This window comes from Cavia porcellus, unplaced genomic scaffold (genome assembly GCF_034190915.1).
Source record: "Cavia porcellus strain 051 isolate PalLab524CR breed Dunkin Hartley unplaced genomic scaffold, mCavPor4.1 scaffold_7, whole genome shotgun sequence".
Lineage (NCBI taxonomy): Eukaryota > Metazoa > Chordata > Mammalia > Rodentia > Caviidae > Cavia > Cavia porcellus.
The window spans coordinates 37284275-37305255 of NW_026947490.1; the positions used below are offsets into that span (position 1 = coordinate 37284275).

The following is a 20981-nucleotide window of genomic DNA, read 5'->3' on the forward strand; positions in this document are numbered from 1 at the left end:
TGTTTTAAAGTTCACGTTGTCTGCAAATAGAATGGCCACTCCTGCCTTTTTTTGGATTCCTGCTGCATGAAGAATTATTTTCCATCCTTTGACTTTCAGTCTGTGAGTATCCTTCTGGGTTACATGGGTTTCCTGTAAACAGCATATGGTTGGATTTTGTTTCTTGATGCATTCTTCTAGTCTGTTTCTTTTGATTGGTGCATTGAGACCATTGACATTAATGGTTATAACTGTTAAATGCTGGTTTATTGTAGGAATGTTATCTCTCTGCTGTTGCATCTTTATCTTTCTGTTCTGTTTAATTATTTGCTTTGCTTAGTGGTTTTTTCCTTTGTGTATCTAAACTGTCTTTCAATATTTTTTGCAGGGTTGGTTTGGTGTTCATGAAGTTCTTCAGCTGTTCTTTGTCATGGAAGTATCATATTTCACCATCTGTTTTGAATGATAGTTTTGCAGGATATATCAGTCTAGGTTGGAAATCATTTTGCTTTAGGATCTGGAATACTTCAGTCCATGCTCTTCTTGGCTTTATTGTTTGTGCTGAGAATTCTGCTGTGATTCTGATAGGTTTTCTTTTATAAGTGATCTGTCTTTTCTCTCTGACAGCTTTTAATAATCTATTCTTGTGTTGGATTTCTGGGATGGTGATTATTATATGTCTGGGTGTAGTTTTATTTTGGTTATGACTATTTGGAGTTCTATATGCTTCACTGATCCTGATGTCAGTTTCTGATCTCATGCTTGGGAAATTTTCAGCTATTACTTCTCTAAATATCCTCCTGACATCCTTCATGTTGTCTCCCTCTCTTTCCTTAATCATTATCATTCGTATGTTATTCTTCTTTGCATCGTCTTGCAGTTGTTGAATTGTTGTTTCCTGATTCCTTGTTATTTTCAAAAGATCTTTCCTTTCCTGTTCACTAGCTGCAATCCTGTCTTCAAGGTCTGAGATTCTATCTTCACTTTCATTAAGGCGGTTTTTACAACTTTCAGTGGAGTTTTTTATTTCCTGTATATCTCTGTGCATCTGCATTATGTATTCTGTTTGTTTCTTATATTGCTCATCTAGGGATTCTATCTTTTTGTTTAGTTCCTCCAATTTTTTATCTGTGTTTTCTTTAGATATATTCAGAATCTCTTTCATTTCTTTTATCATTTCTTGTTTTATCTGGAAGATTATTTCGAGTTTGAATTTCTTTTTTTAATTTTTTTTTTTTGTCTTTTTCATTTTTATCGGTACCAGGGATTGAACTCACGACTGCCTGCTTGAAGGCAGGCGCTTATGCCGCTGAGCTAAATCCCCAGCCCCATCGAGTTTGAATTTCTTTAAAGCTTCCTGGAGTTGCTTGTCAATTGCAGTAGCTATTGTGTCCGATATTTGAGGTGGATGGCATGTATTTTCTTCTATATACATTGCTCCTAGGGTTTCTTGAGATGGGCTGGAGTTTTGAGGTTGTAATTTGGTCTTTCATTTTGTCATTTTCCTATATTTCTGTGTTTCAAGTGTTATTTGAAAGCTTCCTCAGGATCTGTTTGAAATCCCCTTCTATGTTTGCAGCTACTGAGACTCTGGCACCACGCTACCCCGAGCCACTGGGCCTGCAGAACCAGTGGCCCTCCTCTGCCTGCTCAGAACTCCGCAGTTCCAGCCAAGCTGGGCCTCAGGGACACTGTGCACCCACCTGCCCCTTAGAAGCTCCACAGCTCTCCAATCACAGCCGGGTTAGGGTACTCACCACAGGCCACGGTGCCTCAGGAACCTGCAATCCCTCCCTGCTTGCTGAGATATCCACAGTCCTCCAGACACACGGAGAGGCCGATGCAGGCGCCCCAGATCCGCCCAGCCCCTCCTCTGCACACGGATGGCTAGGTGCGGCAGCGAAACAGGCTGGGCTCCGGGGATAGTGTGGGCCCGCCCACCCGTCGGAAGCTCAGCAGTTCTCCAAGTGCAGCTGGGATGAGGAGGCGGATGTAGAGGCCTCAAACCCACTTCTCCACTTCACTGCACCCGGAAGCCTGGAGGGTCCGGAACAGTCTGAGATTTGGGCAGAGTGTGCTGAGCACTCACCACAGGCCACGGTGCCTCAGGAACCTGCAATCCCTCCCTGCTTGCTGAGATATCCACAGTCCTCCAGACACACAGAGAGGCCGATGCAGGTGCCCCAGATCCGCCCAGCCCCTCCTCTGCACCTATCTTCACTTTCATTGAGGCAATTTTGACAACTTTCAATGAATTTTTGATTTCCTATATATCTCTTTGAATCTGCTTCATGTGTTATTTGTTTCTTATACTGTTCTTTCAGGGAGTCTTTTTGTTTTGTTCCTCTAAATTTTTAATTATGTCTTCTTTAGATGTGTTCAGCATTTCTTTCATTACTTCATTACTTTCATTACTTCATCATTTCTTCCTTTACTGGGAGATTATTTCTAGTTTGAATTCCTTTAAAGCTTCCCAGAGTTGCTTCTTTGTTTTAGTTGCTATTATTTCAGGTATTTCAGGTGTATAGCATATATTTTCTTCTATGTCCATGGCTCCTAGACTTTCTTGGGGTAGGCTGAAGGTTTGAGATTGCATTTAGGTCATTTAGTCACTTTTCTATATTTCCATATTTCAAGTGTCGTTCCAAGGCTTCCCCTTGGCATGTTGGGAATCATCTTCTATTCCCTTGGCTCCTGGGACTGAATGAGAGTTTCTGAGCATGGTCCAGTCAGGCCCACAGGACCTCCCGTGCCACCTCCAGTGTTCCAAGAAGCTGGGCAGGCACCTAACCACTGTGGATGATGGTCCAAAGCTCTCCCTGGGCAAGGGCCAATGCACTGGAACTCATTTCACATGCTCTCAACTCCCCTGGTTGAAGGTCGCTGGGTGTAATCTAGTCAGGCCACAAAATTTCCCATGCCTAATCTAGAGTGGCTGGAAGCTGAGCGGGTCCTTGACCACTGGGAGCAATGATCTCCTTTTCTCAAGTACTATAGTTTTCATTGTAGAAGTATTTTATTTCCTTAGGTTAATTCCTAAATATTTCATTTTTGAAGCTATTATGAATGGTATTATTTCCCTAATTTTCATCTCATTGAGCTTGTTATTGGTGTTCAGAAACAAAATTGATTTTTTAGTGCTGAGTATTTTTCCCCACACTACTGAACATGGCTCTAGAGTTCATTTGATGGAGTTTTGGGGGACTTCTATGTAGATCGTGTCATCTGCAGATAATGATCATTTCATTTCTTCCCTATCCATATTCCTTTTGTTTTTCTAATTGTTCTAGCTAGTTTCTAATTGTTCTAACTCTGTTAAACAAAAGCAGTGATAGCAGATATGTTTGTCATGTTCCAGATTTTAGAGGGAAATCTTTCATCTTTTCTACATTAATTTTAATGTTGGACATTCTGTGTCATAGATGGTTTTTATCTGATTAAAAGAAAGACCTAGTCCATTTTCTTGCGGGTTTTTTTATTCTGAATAGATGCTGAATTTTGTCAATGCTTTTTTTTTTTTTTTTGGTACTTGGGCTTGAACTCATGACCGCATGCTTTTAAGGCAGGCACTTATGCTGCTGAGCTAAATCCCTGGCTATCAACACTTTTTTTGTTTCTATTGAAATAATCATATGATTTTTGTCTTTACTTCTATGTGGTGAATTATATTTATTGATTCATATATGTTAAACTGTCCCTGCATCCCTGGAATGAATCCTACCTAGTTGTGATTCATGAGCCTTAGGCTGATTTGCTGCTGCATTCTGTTTCACAATATCTTATTGAAGATTTTGCATCTAAGTTCACTAAAAAGATTGATATGTAGTTCTCTATTTTGGCTAGACCCTTGTCTAGTTTTGGAATCAGAGAGATGCTTGCTTCCAGGAATGACTTTGGGAGTACTGTGTTCCTTTGATTTCATTAAAGAGTTTGAGGATTATTGGTGTTAGATCTCTGAACTTCTTGTAGAATTCAGCCATGAGTCTGTCAGGACCTGGGATTTTTTAAATTATTTTTTTGTTTGTCTGTTTGACAGATTCTCCTGATATAGCCCAGGCTGGCCTTTTACTCACAGCATTCTTCCTAACTCAACCTCCTGAATGCTGAGATTAGAGGTGTGTTTTACCACACTGGGCCTTGGATTTGGAATTTTCCTTTTTTTTTTTTTTTTTTGTCTTTTTCGTTTTTATCGGTACCAGTGATCAAACTCACGAGTGCCTGCTTGCAAGGCAGGCGCTTATGCCGCTGAGCTAAATCCCTAGCCCTGGATTTGGAATTTTCTTACTTGGTATTTGTTTGTTGGTTTGTTTTGTATTTTTTTCATTTCCACTGAGTAGTATTAGCTATTGCTATAGTTTGTGTCTCGATGTTCCCCCAAATCCTCATGTAGTCATGGGACCAGGCTTCTAGAATTTATGATTAACTCATAGTCTAATGCTGGGATTATGAGTGTGAATGCTATACCCACTCTAGACTGGGTGTGGCCTACATACAATATAAGGGACAGAAAGAGGCTTCCCTTGGTACACTTCCCCTTTCTTTTGCTGCTTTTGCTGTTTTCTACCATGAATACTTGCCCCTGTGGCAACACTCTGCCTTGGACCCAGTTGATTATGGACTGTCACCTCCATAAACTGTGAGCTAAATAAATCATTCCTTCTTTAATTTTGGGTGTCTGCTGTTTTGTTTCAGCAATGAGAGAAAAAACCAAGACACTGATGTAAACTTTTTATATGCTTGGTTCTGCTTTGGTAGTTCATATGTATTTAGAAATTTATCCCTTTCTTCTAAGTTTCAATTTTATCTAGATTAATCTTTTGTGGTTTTGTCTTTTAAAATAACTTTTTCTTTTATCTTTTTGAGACAAGGTCTCTCTGTGCAATTTGGGCTGGTCTTGAGGTCACTTTGTAGCCCAAACCATTAGGTCAAAGTGATAAAAAGTAAATTGTAAATTGAAAATATTGCAGATAGAATAATTTAGTTTCACATTATCAGCAAAACCTTATACTATACAGGGATATATAGGACAACAAAATTTATTAAATATATCTAGCTAATATATACAGAATATACAGATAGATATATTTCACATTAATTAAGGATGATTAAACAAAGATAAATAGAAAGATAGCTCACTATGGATGGGGAAACTATATACATTGCTATAATAAATTCAAGAATTGATTATAACATGATTATCAAATGTAAAATTATAAAAGTCATAATACAAATATAATTAATATAATAAATTCAGCAAATATAGTCTCATCAATATTGAAGAAGACAAAAAAAATTTACAACCAACTATAAAAATATACTATTATCAGCATATTAAAAGTATAGTATTTCATGGGGCTGGGGATTTAGCTCAGTGGCATAAGCACCTGCCTTGCAAGCAGGCAGTTGTGAGTTCGATCCCTGGTACTGATAAAAATGAAAAAAAGACCAAAAAAAAAGTATAGTATTTCTTGAATAAGAAAAGAAGACTGGAATGCATAAATGAATTCTGAAACAGTAATCCACAGAAAAAAGTTAGTAAATTAAAAATATTAATAAAATTAGAAGTCAAGGGCAAGACCATAGGAAAGTGAAGAATACAATCATAATTAGTATAAATAATAAAATTTATTAAAGATTTATTGAGAAGATCCAAAGAATTCACTATAAGAATAAAGTTAAGGGGCTGGGGGTTTAGCTCAGCGGCATAAGCACCTGCCTTGCAAGCAGGCGGTCGTGAGTTCGATCCCCGGTACCGATAAAAATGAAAAAGACAAAAAAAAAAAAAAAAAAAAAAAAAAAAGAATAAAGTTAAAATGATGATAAATTACAGTGACTGCACATGGCAGTAACTGTACCATTATTAGGGAAATAAATGAGTTATTTGTTTATTAAAGTAAATATCATATTTTAATCTATTATCAGTAAAAGGGTAATGATTTACCTGACATTATTTCTATATATTTTAGGAAACTGTATGTGTGAACTTAAGAAGGCTACTTACTTCCAGAATGTATTTTAATTTTGATCCCTTGCAAAGAACATCTATCTTTTTTAAATAAAATAATGTAACACTTGGGGGCAAAGATACAGCCCAGTAATCCTGCACTGGATGCCAAGATAGAGAAGACCTCCATGGCCACCATGACCCTCCCCTTCGTGCTGTGGTATACAGGGAGGAAGGTGACCCAGACGCTGCAGAACACCAGCATGTTGAATGTGATGAACTTGGCTTCATTGAATGTGTCAGGCAGGTTTCTGGCCAGGAAAGCCACAGTGAAGCTCACTAAGGCCAGCAAGCCCAGGTATCCCAGCATGCAGTAGAAGGCAGTGAGCGAGCCCTTATTGCATACAATAATGATGAAGCCATGTTCGAAGTGTGCATCTCTGTCAATAAAGGGTGGGCTTGTCCCCATCCATATTCCACAGAGAGTGAATTGGATCAGGGAGCAGATGGGGATGATGCAGTTAGGTGTCCCTGACACCAGGAACTGCCTAATCCTTCTGTCTGGAGTAGTGACCTTAAAGGCCAGAACCACAGTAATAGTTTTGGCCAAGATGGTGGAAACAGCCACAGTAAACACAATTCCAAATGTGACCTGCTGGAGGATGCAAGTGGCTGTATTAGGGCGGCCAATGAAGAGCAAAGCACAGAGAAAACAGAAGGACAGAGAGAGAAGCAAGATATAGCTGAGACTTCGGTTATTGGCCTTGACAATGGGAGAACTGCAGTGCTTCACAAAGAGCCCAAGAATAGCAACTGTGAGAATAGTGAGGCTCAGGGCTGTGCCTGCCAGAGCCCTCCCTAAGGAGTCTTCATAAGCCAGGAAAGTCACAGATTTTTGGACGCAGTGCTTGTGATGGATATCAGCATACTGGTGATCTGGGCACTTCACACATTCTTCCATATCTAGTATGAAATGCAAATTGTCATCTTTCATGTTCAGCATTTCTCTTATTCACCACACACACACACACACACACACACACTCCCACATGCATGCACACACACACACACGTTGTAGGGGAGGAGAGAGAGAGAGAGAGAGATTCATTGGATTGGTTAAGGCAAATTTTTCTTTGATTTCCTATACACCAAGTAAAAGAGTGTTACAGAAACAATAATTCCCAATTAGCACACTCAAACTGTATTATGACACAAGGAAAAATGCTACCATTTCTTATTATTGATCTGATGTACTCATAAGACCATTTTTTATTTTCATGAAGCACTTGAAGACCCCTCACAAACAAAAAATTCAACCTCTTCATGTGCGGAATTCATTCAATATCCAAGAACTTATAGAAAAACCACCATAATTTCACTAAGTTCCAGGAAAGTAAATATTTCACAAGAAGTTTCAGTGTTTGCCAGGGATAGCTCAGTGGCACAGGTTGCCTGCCTGGCAAGCATAAAGTCCTAAGTTCGACTCCAGGTACCCCCCTCCAAAACAAAGAAGTTGCAGTGTTTATCAGAAAACATTGACATTTTGATTACAGTTTGGTTGAATCAACAGATCAATTTAAAAACTACTAATATTCTCCCATTATTGAGTCTAAACATGAACATGCCCACCCAACACTTATTTCAGTTGTATTGTTACAAATGCTTTTATATAATTTATTGGAAGATTGATAAGAAACCTTTATAATAATTTGTTACCAATGTTTAATACCTTTATACTGTAGTGTCATCTATTAAATTTCTTTAATGAATAGTTCACAAGTGCAGTGCAGAAATAAGTTTACACACTAACTTTGTATTCAGTGACCACTGAGTTTAGTCAGTATAACAATAATTTACCTGAATTTTATACTTACACACTGGTATTGTTGGAAAATAATATCAGTTGTGTTTCTTCCTTATGAATATATTTTTGCTTTTTCTTTCCCTGACAATATTGTACTGGCTGGGACCTCAAGCGTCATGTCTGGTAGAAGTTGTCACAAAAAATTCTTTTTTCATTCTTACTTCCAACATTGAGTAACAAAATATAATATCTATTTTAGGAATCTTGAGATATAGTTTTTGGTATTAATACAGTTTCATTTTATTTCACATTTATTAAAAATTATTTTTATTTCTAAACCAGTTGAGCTAATTTATGTTTGTAGTTTTCAAAAAACTAGCACACTGAGTTATGCTTTGAAAGAAAATTTGGTCATGATATACATCCCCTAAAATCTGTAGCTCAGTTTGAAATAAAATATGAGAATTTAGTTCAAGACAGAAAGTGGCAGCTGTGTTTATTTTTCATAATGTTAAGTAGGCTATGGATAAAAATCTGCCTCTTCTCAACAACTCAGCAGAGTTTCCCCACTTCTCCTTTCCTCTGAAGGATTTCAAGGTCAGTGTTATTATGCTTTTCAATGCATATAAATGGCATAGTGTGACTCTTAAAGTAAAAGTTGTGGGAAAATATAAAACTATTGTATGAATAAAAGTGTTATAGAGACTTATTTTTATGCTCTTTTTCTGAGAGTTTGTGAATTTCATTTAAATTTTCAAATGGTTTCGCATGAAATTGTTTATATATTATTTTCATTTGAAAAGTTGCTATGCATCTGTAAATATTACCCACTTTTACATTGCACTGTTGCATTAAACTTACTAATGGTTACCAATAACTTTTCTTTTTTGGTCCTGGGGATCAGACTCCTGACCTTGTGCTTACCAGGCAGGTGCTTACATTGCCAAGCTAAATCCCCAGCTACTAATAACTTTTTAAAATAATTGTCTACTTTTCTTGTTTTATTTGCTTCTTTTCTTAAGATTTCTTATACATTACTTTTTATTTTTCAGTTTTCTTTATGTTCAGTTTGTTCATTATTTTTCCAGTTTCAAAAAGTACATTGAATACTGAACTTCACCATTACATTGTTTAAATATACATAATATGTAAGTACAAGTAAAATATATTTTTGAATAGTTTTTAGTTCAACTCAGTAATTTGGTAAATATTTTAATTATATCAAAACTTCTGTTTTATAAACTACAGGTTGCTATATATTTAAACCATAAACGTATAGTAATTGAAGCTGCTGGGTGCATTGTATTCTCTATGTGCACATGGAACATGTTCATGGAAGCACCGGATTTTTAATCCATATACAGTGTACTTTCCTAAATTATCTACATGATACAAAGTGCAGTCTCAATAAATTTCCAAACAAATTTTAAATTATACTAAGTATGTTTTAAAATTAAAACACTTTTCAGTCAAAAAGCAAAAATTGAATTAGACAATGTTTAATACATAGATGATTCATGATGAATATTTATTAAAAATTCAATTATTTGCAAAATGGTAATTACAGTCTATGCAAGTCTTCCATTCTGGCTTTCTGTACCAATTTTATACAATGTCACAGCTCATCTTTATATGTTTTGTGTTTTAATGACATCAAACCTCACTTTAGCTCTTTTAAATATACAAAGGAGAATGTCTCATTTTGGTCACTTCTGCTAATCCTAAGAAGAATTTATTTCACTGCTCATCTTTGGGTATAATGCTACTGCCTCTGTAAAGAAGTCTGTGATATTCTTCCAAAAATCTAGATTCTATCCCTTAGTCAATCCCATTGTTTGTGCATATCATTAATTCACTGCTGTGGCATGAAATATCATTTATAGCATTGTCTGCCTTGCTCAGTTATCAGTTCCAAGACAGCAGGGATAAGATTTAAGTAATTGAATGCTGTACCTTAAGCATGTTATACCCCAAAATATGGATATGACAAAACCTGTTTTGTGCCTGGCACTTGGAAAATAAGGATGTGCCAGACCCTGTCCTCAATGTGATCTAAATGTGGCTGCAAAGATAAAGACATTGTACTTAATACTGCTGTGTGCTAAACATCATGCTAGAGATAGAATTTAGAAACTGGGAGGTAGAAAAAGATATATTTTTTAAAGAAAATAATGCTTTCAGTACATTAGAAAAATGAATTGAGGAAGCCAGGTGTGGACACACATGCCTGTGATCCCAGCTGCTCAAGGCACTGAGGTAGGATGATTTCAAGTTCCAGGCAACTTAGTGAGAACCTGTCTTACAGACAGAGACAGTGAGACAGAAAAAGACAGACAGAAAAGAAAGAAAGAAAGAAAGAAAGAAAGAAAGAAAGAACTTTTTAAAGAATGTAGTTATACAAAAATGTAATTGTCAATTGAAAGCAGAACATATTTTATTGTTGTTCCTTTCTTTAAGATACTTACTCATCTCTTAGATAAATGGTAGAATATAAAAGAAAGACAATTTGTCCTTAAGACATTCACTCACCTGTGTCATTGGCAATCTCATTTTCCGGGCAAGGGGTGCAATCAAAACAACAGGCCATCTTTCCCTCCTGAGAGGACTTTCGGAATCCCGGATTGCAACTCTCACTGCATACAGAGCGGGGTGTCTGAGGAAAATCAGATGTGATCAGGTAACTTCTGGGACTTTCACATAATCTATCATAATCACAGTGATAGAAATTAACTTCTCTACATGCATATATCCAGTTATATAAAAACTCATGTTTATTGAGTAATAAAATATATGAACGCTTAAATAAATGTGACTTTACATTCAGCTGAAAGTGGATCAGTAAAGATTCTTTAATTTGAAAGAGTGTTGTGAAATTGCACCATTTTCTGAGTGAAGTTGAGGGCACAGACCCTACAATACTGTACTGTTTGCAGTTAATGAGGTGCATTATGATTAGGTCTAACATACCTCTGTAATTCCTGTGGCCCACTCTATCATGTCCTCAGATAAAGACAATTGTTGATTATGTAAAACATGTGAGGAAAATGATCCTACTTTGACCTTAAGTCTAAGGCCTTCTGGAAAATTCCAAAAGTTGAAAATGTCATACTCCGCATCCAGCTTCCTTTTATTGTCTAAATTCACTTGATCTCCAGCAGGATTGTTAACTTGAACATTCTTCAAATAGTGGTGAAGCTAAAACAGAGAAACTGTACCATAAAGAACTGGGCCACTGTATTAATACATAAAACCCAAATGAGGGGCCCCTTCAATTGTCTTTAATTCCTGTATCATAATGCAAATTTCAAAACAGCATCCAGTGAATCAAAAAAAAAATAGAACAAAAGAACATCTATCTGTGACTAAAATAGAGTGTCATTTAAGAGAAACTACTCAAAACAAGCTCATTTAAATGCAAGTTTTATGTGAACATTAAGTAAAATTCAACTGTGGAGTCAAAGTTCCACACACCTATTTTTTTCCTGATTGTTCCCGGAGGAGTACCAAAAGGGGTCACAGAATTCAGTGAGAAAATTCATATAATGTATCCGTCTGCTGTAGTGTTTAGCACCATTGAAATACTAAAAGAACTACATCTTTTCCTGGTCTTCAATAACTGAAAGTTCAGATTTTCTTATGAAAATATTAGGTGATCAGGGTGTTAAGGCCCTTTAGAAAAGAAAGCATTGATACTGAATGAGAATTAATTGTCTCCTTAACAGTGGGTCTTGAGTTCTACCCAGGTTAGATTGACCCCCTTGACAATGAAATCCATACATAATTTCTTGATTTTTTAGAGGTAATATCTTAAGTATTTACTTTGAGCACCTATGGAACCCCTTAAGACATGCTGCATAGCAACCAACAGAATGAAACATTACCTGCCAGGGGGAAATCTGTATTCCTTCCCTATGGCCCATTGATTGCCTTTGTACTTGCTGAAGAAGCATCTCATGGAGTGCGTGGGCCATGGCATACACAGCATTGTATATATTGTAACTGTCATCATTCATGGTCATATCAAAACGATTCCCAGGCAACCATGCCAGAGATGCATTAGGTGTACAGTTCTTCAACTTACAGTCAGAATCAGCCACTGAGCAATGAAAATGATCATACCAAAATAGAGTGAGGAAATTGTCTTCTGGATACATGGAAGGGTTCACAGCCTGAATAAACTTTTGGAAACCACGAATCTCCTTGTGATGCTTTGCAAAAATGAGAGTCCCATGGAATGACTCAAGTATAAAGTTTCTTCCAGGCATATCTGCATGCCACTGTGAGTTTGTGATCCAGACAGTCCATGTCATTCGATACTGTCCAATATTATAGTTCACATCATTCAAGCTCTTGGTGTCATAGTAAATGATACCCACGTTTACTGGTGATGTCTCCCTGGTCAGGAAATCATGTTGCTGTGCATGAGCAAGAACCGACAAGACTGCATTCGAGATCATTTTCACAAATGCCACACGGACTTTGTTTCTGTTCATCTCAGTTTTCACATCTGATAGAAACTGATGACCTTTCTGACCTTCTGTGATGACCAGCCCCACCCATGTCCAGCCAAAATAAAGCATCAAAGAGACCATGCCAAGAGCCAGAGATGTGTCCTTTGGGGCCGTCTGATACAGAGAAGAAAACTCTGCATTTTCACTTAGCATAGGATCAAAACAGCCAAAGGTAAGCTAAGAGAAAAAAATTTTGAGGCAGTATAAAAAAGAGATTTAGAAAAAAGCACAATCTTTGACTCAAAGATATTAAGCAAGAGCTAGAATTATTGGCAGATCCTCGCTGATGCAAGCTTTCTGTTTTGTTTTGTTTTGTTTTGGTACCAGGGATTGAACTCATAACTTCACACTTGCCAGGAAGGCACTTTTGCCACTGAGCTAAATCCCCAGCATTGCAACCTTCCTAATAATTTCATTCACTGAGTTTTAGAAAATTTCTGATCAGACTGAGACTTCCTGAAACTTTTTTCTGTTCTGCTCTTTTACTCTTTGCTGTACATAAAGAAAGTATGGGTCACCCACTGAGTCTCAGTATTTTCCCATGCACTTTCAAAAGTGCATGACCAGACTCATTCTTTCACCCCTTGAGACACCTGAAAATGCCACCCAAGAAAATGCGGTTTCATCTCTTCCCATCCTACCCACCCTCACCTGTGGAAATTTGTAGAGTTCCAGCAGGGTCCCAATTTGAGCAGCTGTTGCCCATGATGTTCCTGTTAGTACAGCTATGGAATTGCTTTGTCTCCTACAGGTGTAATTAGGGATCTCATCCTGTCCTGTGAGCAAAATGAGGGAGCTCTCCAACACCCTCCAGTGGCTGTGCATGAAATTGTGGAATTCGTATCCCAGAGATATGTTGGGTAAAAGACAAGGATTTTTATTGATCTCTTCAATGGCAAAAATAAAAGCTAGAACATTCTGATAGTTGTTGGGCATAAGCCTGCATAGAGGTGAAAAAACACAAACCATGATGGTCTTCACACCAGTATAATACCTTGTATGAACTACATGCCTTCATCATTTCCCCAAATTTGTATGTCAAATTCCGTATCTGCATGTGATTGCATTAAAAGCTTGCTTTTGGAGGTAATAATGTGAGATTTCTTATGAATGTTAACAACATCCTCATGAGTGACCAAAAAGAGACTACTTGGTCTTTCTTCCAGTAAAAGACGCATTGACAAGCCTGCCACTCATAAGCTGGGAAGCATACATAATAGTAATTGTCTTAGCACCTACAACTTTTAAAAGTATAAACTAAGCTTATATGACACCTTTTATGTGGTACATTTGTATACCACATTTATATACAGCAAACCAAGTTGGGACAATACCCTATGGACAAATAGGTGAGAAATTTAAGATGCTTTTGGAAGTGCTGGGTCTTATAAAGACATAAAATTAATAGTCCTTGCAAATAATATCATATAGGCACTTAAACTCTTTCATCAACCTCATCAAGCATGGAAAACTATTTTTATTTACGAAGAAAAGCATAAACAATGGAGATGACTATATTCAAGGTGGCTTTTGTAAATGATTATTTGTGTCAATAAAAGAACTGCACATACTAACACATCCTCAAATGTCTCATATTATACAACAATATTCACATATATTTGGAATTACCAATAAGGAGTAGTACTAATTATGATTGAAGGGTAGGGAGAAGAAGAATAACATGACATCTGTGCAATGACTATGGGATGGTATTTAAGATACTTCAGTCTCTACCCCGTCAAAGTTATTCATATAGTATCATCAAAAACTGGGAAAATGATACCAACTCAGAGCCTGTGAGGAAGAGGGATTGCAAAAGGCAAGGATATTTTGGATATTTTGTTGAAGCATTGGCAGGACTAAAGGCTCTTAGAAATTTAAGAGACATGACATTGCAAAGTTTAAGTGAATTATTAATTCTTACAATAAAAATATTAAAATGTTAGTACAAATTTAATATCTGAGCAGTGCTTATTATTTCAAATGGCTCCTCATCTCCACACCAGGGTTCCTTGTCATTTTTCATATCCTTTAGGCGCTTGTCTGCACAGCAGGAAGTTAGTGTTGGGAAAACAAGCACCTCGTATTTACAGCTGCTTCCTACAGCACATGTTACCACCTGAGCTCTACATCGTGTCAGACCAGCAACACAATTGGACTTACTTTCCTTTTTTTGTCTTTTTCTTTTTTATCAGTACCAGGGAATCAAACTATTGACCACACAGTTGCAAGGCAGATGCTTAGACTTAACTACATGCGAAGGATCTAAGATGTGCACTCGTTATGAGAATCTAATGCAATACTAATAGAAGTGTAAAATATTATCGTAATAAAAATAAAACACATAAAAAGATCATACACTTAATCACCCAGAAATCAACCTGCTGCACTCTGTGAAACAGTAGTCTTCTGTTAAAGCAGTTCTTGCTCCTGGATCTGCTATTTTACACCTTTCCTAGCACACAAACAGATCAGCAATCAATGACAAATTCTTGCATTTCTTTTCCTTGGCATTTGATTATATAAAAAATAACACAGAGAATCTCCTTGTATTATTTTCTTTCATCTCTGTGTTCAGAGTTAGTTAACAGCCCAGTTTCTGTTCATTTCTTGTTAATGCTCCTTGCATTAGTGTGAAGAATATGCACTCTTACCACTTTCTTTTCCACTGCATTGCTGTAGTTTCAATTCAGAGCCTTCCTGCTAAATGATGTACAAAAGAGCTATATCCCCAACCCCAAATATGTATTCAATTGTGGGCTTTAACTATTTCCACGTATCCAATAAATTAGGCTTGGGGTGACTGCATAGTGGATTGCCAACTTGATTCACTTTGGCATCTGCCTAAAGAATTAGTGAAGAATGCTTCCGAGTATATCTGAGGGAGTCACAGAGCCATTTCCTTGGGGGAAACCTCTTAGAAGTGATTTTAAGGTCTTTGCTAGGGGTGAAGGTGGGGGATAAAGGGAAAATGTCAGCAGAGTGAATATGCACATATAGAGTTTATGTATGTATACATTGTTATTTTGGACCTGGGTGATATTCTAGTGCTTCTTACTCCTCTCAAATGAGCATCCTCTCTGCTTCTGGAGGAATTAGTGGTCATTGAATCTGAGTTCTGATGACCAGGTATAAAACACTCATTTGGAAAGTAGCTTGAAGATCATACTCTGCACATCTAGCCATTGTGATTTCATCCAATTCACTGATAGAAAGGTCCCAGAAGATCCTTCAAAATAACACAAACTCCAAAGCCCAGAAGACAGGGCTTCTCACACTCTCAGAACAGAACTAGCTTCCTTTCAGTATGTATTACTTTATTCTGTCTAATAAATCTACCTCTGAATCGCCCTGATCTGTGACAATTAGTAAAGAACTTTGCATAGGTTTTGAGTTGAGATCCCCGTCTTTTTTTTCTGGGGCCTAGGATCCTATCCAGTGATACTACAGTACCATCCAGTGCCCTCCATCCTGTTCTTTGAGTATCTGTTCCATGAGCCTATGTAGCATCGAGAGCCCAGTCCAATGTCCTTCTCTCTGCAATACCACATTGAAGTGGTTCTTACAATAAGTTATGTCCTGATTAGATAAATAACTTATATCCCATTCAACAAGTAATATTTTTGCTTCTTTTTTTTTTGTCTTTTTTTTTTTTTTATCGGTACCGGGGATCAAACTCACGACTGCCTGCTTGCAAGTCAGGTGCTTATGCCGCTGAGCTAAATCCCCAGTCCCTATTTTTGCTTCTTTTAACCATTTCAGAAGACAATGACCAGGCTTACTTGACTGAGTAATAAAAAATGCCTGAGTACAGCACTTCATAAGAAACAACAGTCATCTGCAGCTATAAAATAAACATTTTATATTAAACCCATCAACAATGACTTGCTAACATTTGGAAAACTATGAAAGGAAGAAGTGTGTTATATATGGTGGACCATTTATGTAATCCCAGCTACAGAGGAAGCTAAAGCAGGAAAACACTGGAACCCCAGAGTTTGCTCAGTACCTATAAAAACATGAGAAACACATCCAATATTAATAATGTAAGCAAATGTCTGGACATGATAAGGAACATGAGATCAGTACAGATTTCTACTGCATGGAAGAGGCCCCAGTTCCTGTTATTCCCATCCCTAAATAGGACCAGATACCACTTGCATGGCTTGGGGTTCTAATGTTTAATAAAAGCCATAAGCAAATATTGATTTTAGTTGCAGCCCATTTTCTCATGGGAATACAAGTCATTTGTAAGAATTCTCTGAGTGTTATTAATTACACTTTTGCCTGCTAACCTGATGTTATGATAGCTGAAACAAAATATGCATATTTCTGAATGAAAAACAACCAAAATGGATAGTAAAAATCTCAGAGACTATGGATCATTGTTCCTGGTCTGATTTACACCTGAGTTGACCCAGGCCTGAGCACCCTTGTCAGAAAACCAGATTTATACACTACTTCAAAATGTAAATGAATATCTACAGAAAGTAGTGTGCTGAAGCAGGTGAGATATAAAAAAGAATGACCCACCTATGGAGATGTTAAATATAAAATAGAAACATCAGCAAACCCTTTAAAAGATACTTTGTGAAACTTTGTGAATGATGTACTTTGCAACAGTGTCTTAGCACTGAACTCCAGTCAATAGTTTGACTTGTCATTCTAAGGAATACCACTTAATGTCATGCCCTGACAGCTAAGGGAGAAAAATGAGGTGGAGAGTGGTTCTGCCTCAGCTTCCAATACTGAAAGGCAGAAGCTGAAAGAGTCTTTCATAAAATACTATTATCTTCCCACTTCAAAAGGTGAAAAAGAATAGGAAGAAACCAAAGAGAAAGAGCTCTGTCAATGAGTGGAAAGTGTATAATAGTTACTAGAGAAAACTGATCTATTCCTACAAAGACTCTCGAGGCATTATCCCTCCGGTTAATCAAGCATAAGAATAAACTTTAAACAGAGCACTTACTGTAAAATGATGGATTCCTTGTTAGGCTTTATGTCACTGCTTCCAGTTAAATAGAAATAAGTTAAAAGTGAGAAAAACCCTGCAATCATCACGTCCCCTTTCTTGTGCACAATGTTGCTCATTCTGAGAAGGCAGTCTTCATCAGCCAAATTACACAGTAAGAGGGGATGATGCAGTAGGAGGAAGAGAACCACAAACAAGAACATTTCAGAAATGTCTGTGAAGCCTATGTCTGAGTGAAGGTGGAATTGAGAATGAGAGTGTTAGTATATATATATATATATATATATATATATATATATATATATTGTATGTGCTATTTTTGAGGACTCAGATTGACCCTCCAAGGTCTCTGACTTCCATCAGTCAAGCCTCTTCTGTGTGCCTGGGGGGGAATTTGTCACCATTTGTCTCTTGGGTTTTACATCTGATGTTTGGTTCCAGGTGAAAAACACAAGTGGAAAAAAAAGTTTGAAGATAATCACCTCCACCTTCAGGCACCACTGACTCATCCAAGTTTATTGATAGTGAGGCCCCATGGGTCACCCCCTCTTAAACAGAAATAATGCCAAGCCTATGTCAAGAAGTTAATGGGATTAATAGTATCTGGGATGATGCAAATAAAATGCATTAGAGGATTCAATTTTAGGTGTTTGGTAAAGTGGTTTGAATGGGTTCATGCTCTGCATTGGATTTGGGAACCAGTGCTCCAAAGATCAAGATATAAAGTTCTAGCCTCACATTCTCCATGTTCAAAGCATCCACAAAACACTCTGTTCAGTGAAATGGAGACTGAAAAACAATACAAACAATCAATGAATTGAAAAGCTGGTCTTTGAAAAAATAAACAAGATATATGAACAAAAAAATTTTTAAAAAGAAACACAAAAATCAATGCAGTTAGAAATGAAAAAAGGTGAAATCACAAGGAACATTGTCAAAATTCAGAAATTAGCAACAAATTTATGTCATAAAATTGGAAAACTCCAAAGAAATGGAGATATTTCTAGATAATTTTGAATTACCAAAGCTAATCTAATAGTTAAAAATAATAATCCAGTAACAAGTAATGAAAGTTCTCCCGAAATAAAGGCAGCCCAGATAGAGAAAAAGCCAATCTTTGAATTTTCTTGCTTAAGGACAAAGTCCTCTCATACTATAAAACAGTGTTAAAGAAAAGACAGAAACAGATAGACTAGCATTTGGTTCTGAAAAGGTTGAAACCTAATGAGTCTGAAGCAGATTCGAGTGGGCTACAGACTCTCCCAGTGAGAGAAAGAACACCAGCGAGCCAGATTCTTGATGTTCTTATGGAAGGGGACCTTCTTCCAAATGTTAACCACCATCCATGTCTTCCTCTCTTCCTGCAAGTCAAAGATGTCAATTTGAATGGTGATTATGGTATGAAATTGTTGTTCCTAGTAAACTAGGCACATTTTATAACTTTTTGATGAATACACTACGACAATTATTTGTGTTCCTGGTAAATTACGTACATTGTACAAGCCTTTTTTTTTTTAATGAAGAGGTTAAGGGGTGCTTTGGGAAATTTGGAACACATTAAGCATATTTCCATTATTTCTTGAAAAAAATAGTGTTGACTTACAAACAACTTGAGTTACAACCAATCCTCCTGAAAGAAATGAGTTTGTAAGTCAAGCATTCACTGTATTTTCATATTTGCTCTGATGCATATGCTGCAAAAGTAGGGGGTCATGCAAAATGTTGGAATCAATGAATCAGAGCAGCGTTTAACATTATAACGGCATATATCTTTTTCCGCTGGTAAAATTGTAAATTTGTTTCCTACAGCTGAGAGAGGTAAAGAAGTTTTCCTTAGGCTTCAGGAGCAGAGAGATGAAAATTACTTGCTGGAAATGTCTGAAGTGTACTATTGTCTAAAGTAACAAAAGCTCCTGTAAGTGCAGCTCGATGCTCCAAGAAAGTATTCCATTCCCTCTTTTTCTTTTTCTGCTTTCTCCAAGGTTCCGGGGGTGGGGGATAGGACCTGAAGAATAGGAGTAATGGGAGTGGGGGAAGGGGGTGGCCTGGATAACCAGCAGGCTACTCAACGCCTGGGTAAACGTAAGCAACTAACTACATTACCCAGAACTCTGTGCGCAGCGTATGGCGGTTTCTCTTGGCGGAAGGGGCGGGACTTCCGTCGTCGGCCTTGTGACGTTTCCTCCTGCTTTCAGTCTGTCAGCGCTGGATACCTGGTTGGGTCTCTGGAGGTGGGAGGCAACAATAGTGAAGAACAGACGCCGTCTCCGCGTGTGTGGCCCGGGTCTGCACCGAGGCTGGGCGGCCTCGCGGGGCCATGTCCGCCGAGCTGCGCAGTTCCGGAGCACTGCAGGCCTGCGCGCCGCGCCTCGGCCTTCCCCTCGTGCGCCTTGGCCTGTCCCCGCCTTTCCCGCCGCCTTGACCTCCGCGAGGACGGGCCGCGCGCAGGTGAACGGACGTCCTCAGCCCCTCGCTACCCCAGGCTTCCTCCATTCCTCCTGAGGGCAGGCCAGTGCGAGGCAGGAAGCAGAGAGGTTTAGCGGGAGGAGACGCGGCAAAGCTGCCGGACTCGAAAGCTGTGTAAATCCCTGGCAGCAGGGTGAGGCAGAGCAATACAACTGCCGCCGGTCTCCATCTGATGAGAAGAGAAGACAGCGGTTCGTGGTCTGGCCTGTAACCGAGACCTAAGAAACTGAGATTTCCTTCTGAGCGCGGAGGGAGCCGCCAGTGGTTCGCTGGAGAGGTGGGGATGCCCAGGCGCAGTTTCTAATAGGATTTCCCTGGCTGCGGCTGATGTGTTTGATGTGGTCTTTAAGTAGGCCTACCAGATCTTCTGAGGAAACTTTGGTATCCTGGCACTCCTAGACTGAAGTTCTGTCTTCCTTGAGTCTAGGAGTCTACAAAGAGAGTCTCTTCTAGCTCATCTCCTCGGGTCCAGGGCAGAGTTACATGGAGAATTCCCTTTTTTGGCTCCAGTGGAATAAAGAATGGAAGAGTTCATTATTCCTAGGAACTAATGTGTGCTAATGCTTGGAGGCGTAAGATAGAGTTAGGGGTACTGAAGGAACCAGACATCTTAATTTTATGTGTCGGAGCTAAGCAGGAATAGCAGATCAAAAAGCAGAGCTCATGTTCTGAGTGTGGTGAAAAGCATGAAAGATTTGGAGAGGATGGAGATGATTTGATTCCAGTATTAGCAGTCTTCCATGGTTGTGAGAATAGGCTGTGGGCAGAGGCAGGAGCCTACTACCAAATTGTTGGTCTCGTGTTCTATTACCAGGGATGTGATAGGGAAGTGATAGAGGTTTAGTTTCCTTTTTTCAAGTGGGATGACAGGACTTGGTGACATGAAGAAGAAAATGGACGACCTCAAGGTTTTATTTGTTGTGCTTTAGGTTGTAGATAGGACTGCCATCAACTGAGATGGGCCACTTTCTGGCTGGAGTTATTTTAGTGATTTTCAGGAAATAGGTAACTGTGTTTTGTTGAAGAGGTTCCATACACCCCTTTGTTGAGACACCAAACTATATATCAAGGTTTTTCATTCTGGGGAGGACTCTTTGGAAGAAAATTCAAAAAGAAACTCCAAAGTAGAGGGTGACATAGAGCTATGGGAGTGTCCAGATGGCAGTGCCATTTGTCAGTAAGTGAGATGAAAGAGAGGAAGGGGAAATGACTTTGTTTTGGTACATAGGTGGGAATGATGCTGTAAATACATAAAGGTGACTATTTCTGTAACTGTGTGCACAGAGGCCTGCTGGAGACATGATG

At 38.3% G+C, this 20981-nt stretch overlaps 1 protein-coding gene across 1 annotated transcript; it reads right to left on the reverse strand.

Moving 5' to 3' along the window:
• Nucleotides 1-5945: 5945 nt before the first annotated feature.
• Nucleotides 5946-14118, reverse strand: LOC100718440 (vomeronasal type-2 receptor 116-like). The gene is made up of 5 exons (XM_063252364.1): nucleotides 12890-14118; nucleotides 11609-12415; nucleotides 10695-10922; nucleotides 10257-10380; nucleotides 5946-6886 (listed from the first exon to the last, which is right to left on the reverse strand). Exons 1-5 carry the CDS (start codon nucleotides 13205-13207, stop codon nucleotides 5973-5975), a joined length of 2391 nt encoding a protein of 796 aa, XP_063108434.1. The 5' UTR covers nucleotides 13208-14118; the 3' UTR covers nucleotides 5946-5972.
• Nucleotides 14119-20981: the final 6863 nt, after the last annotated feature.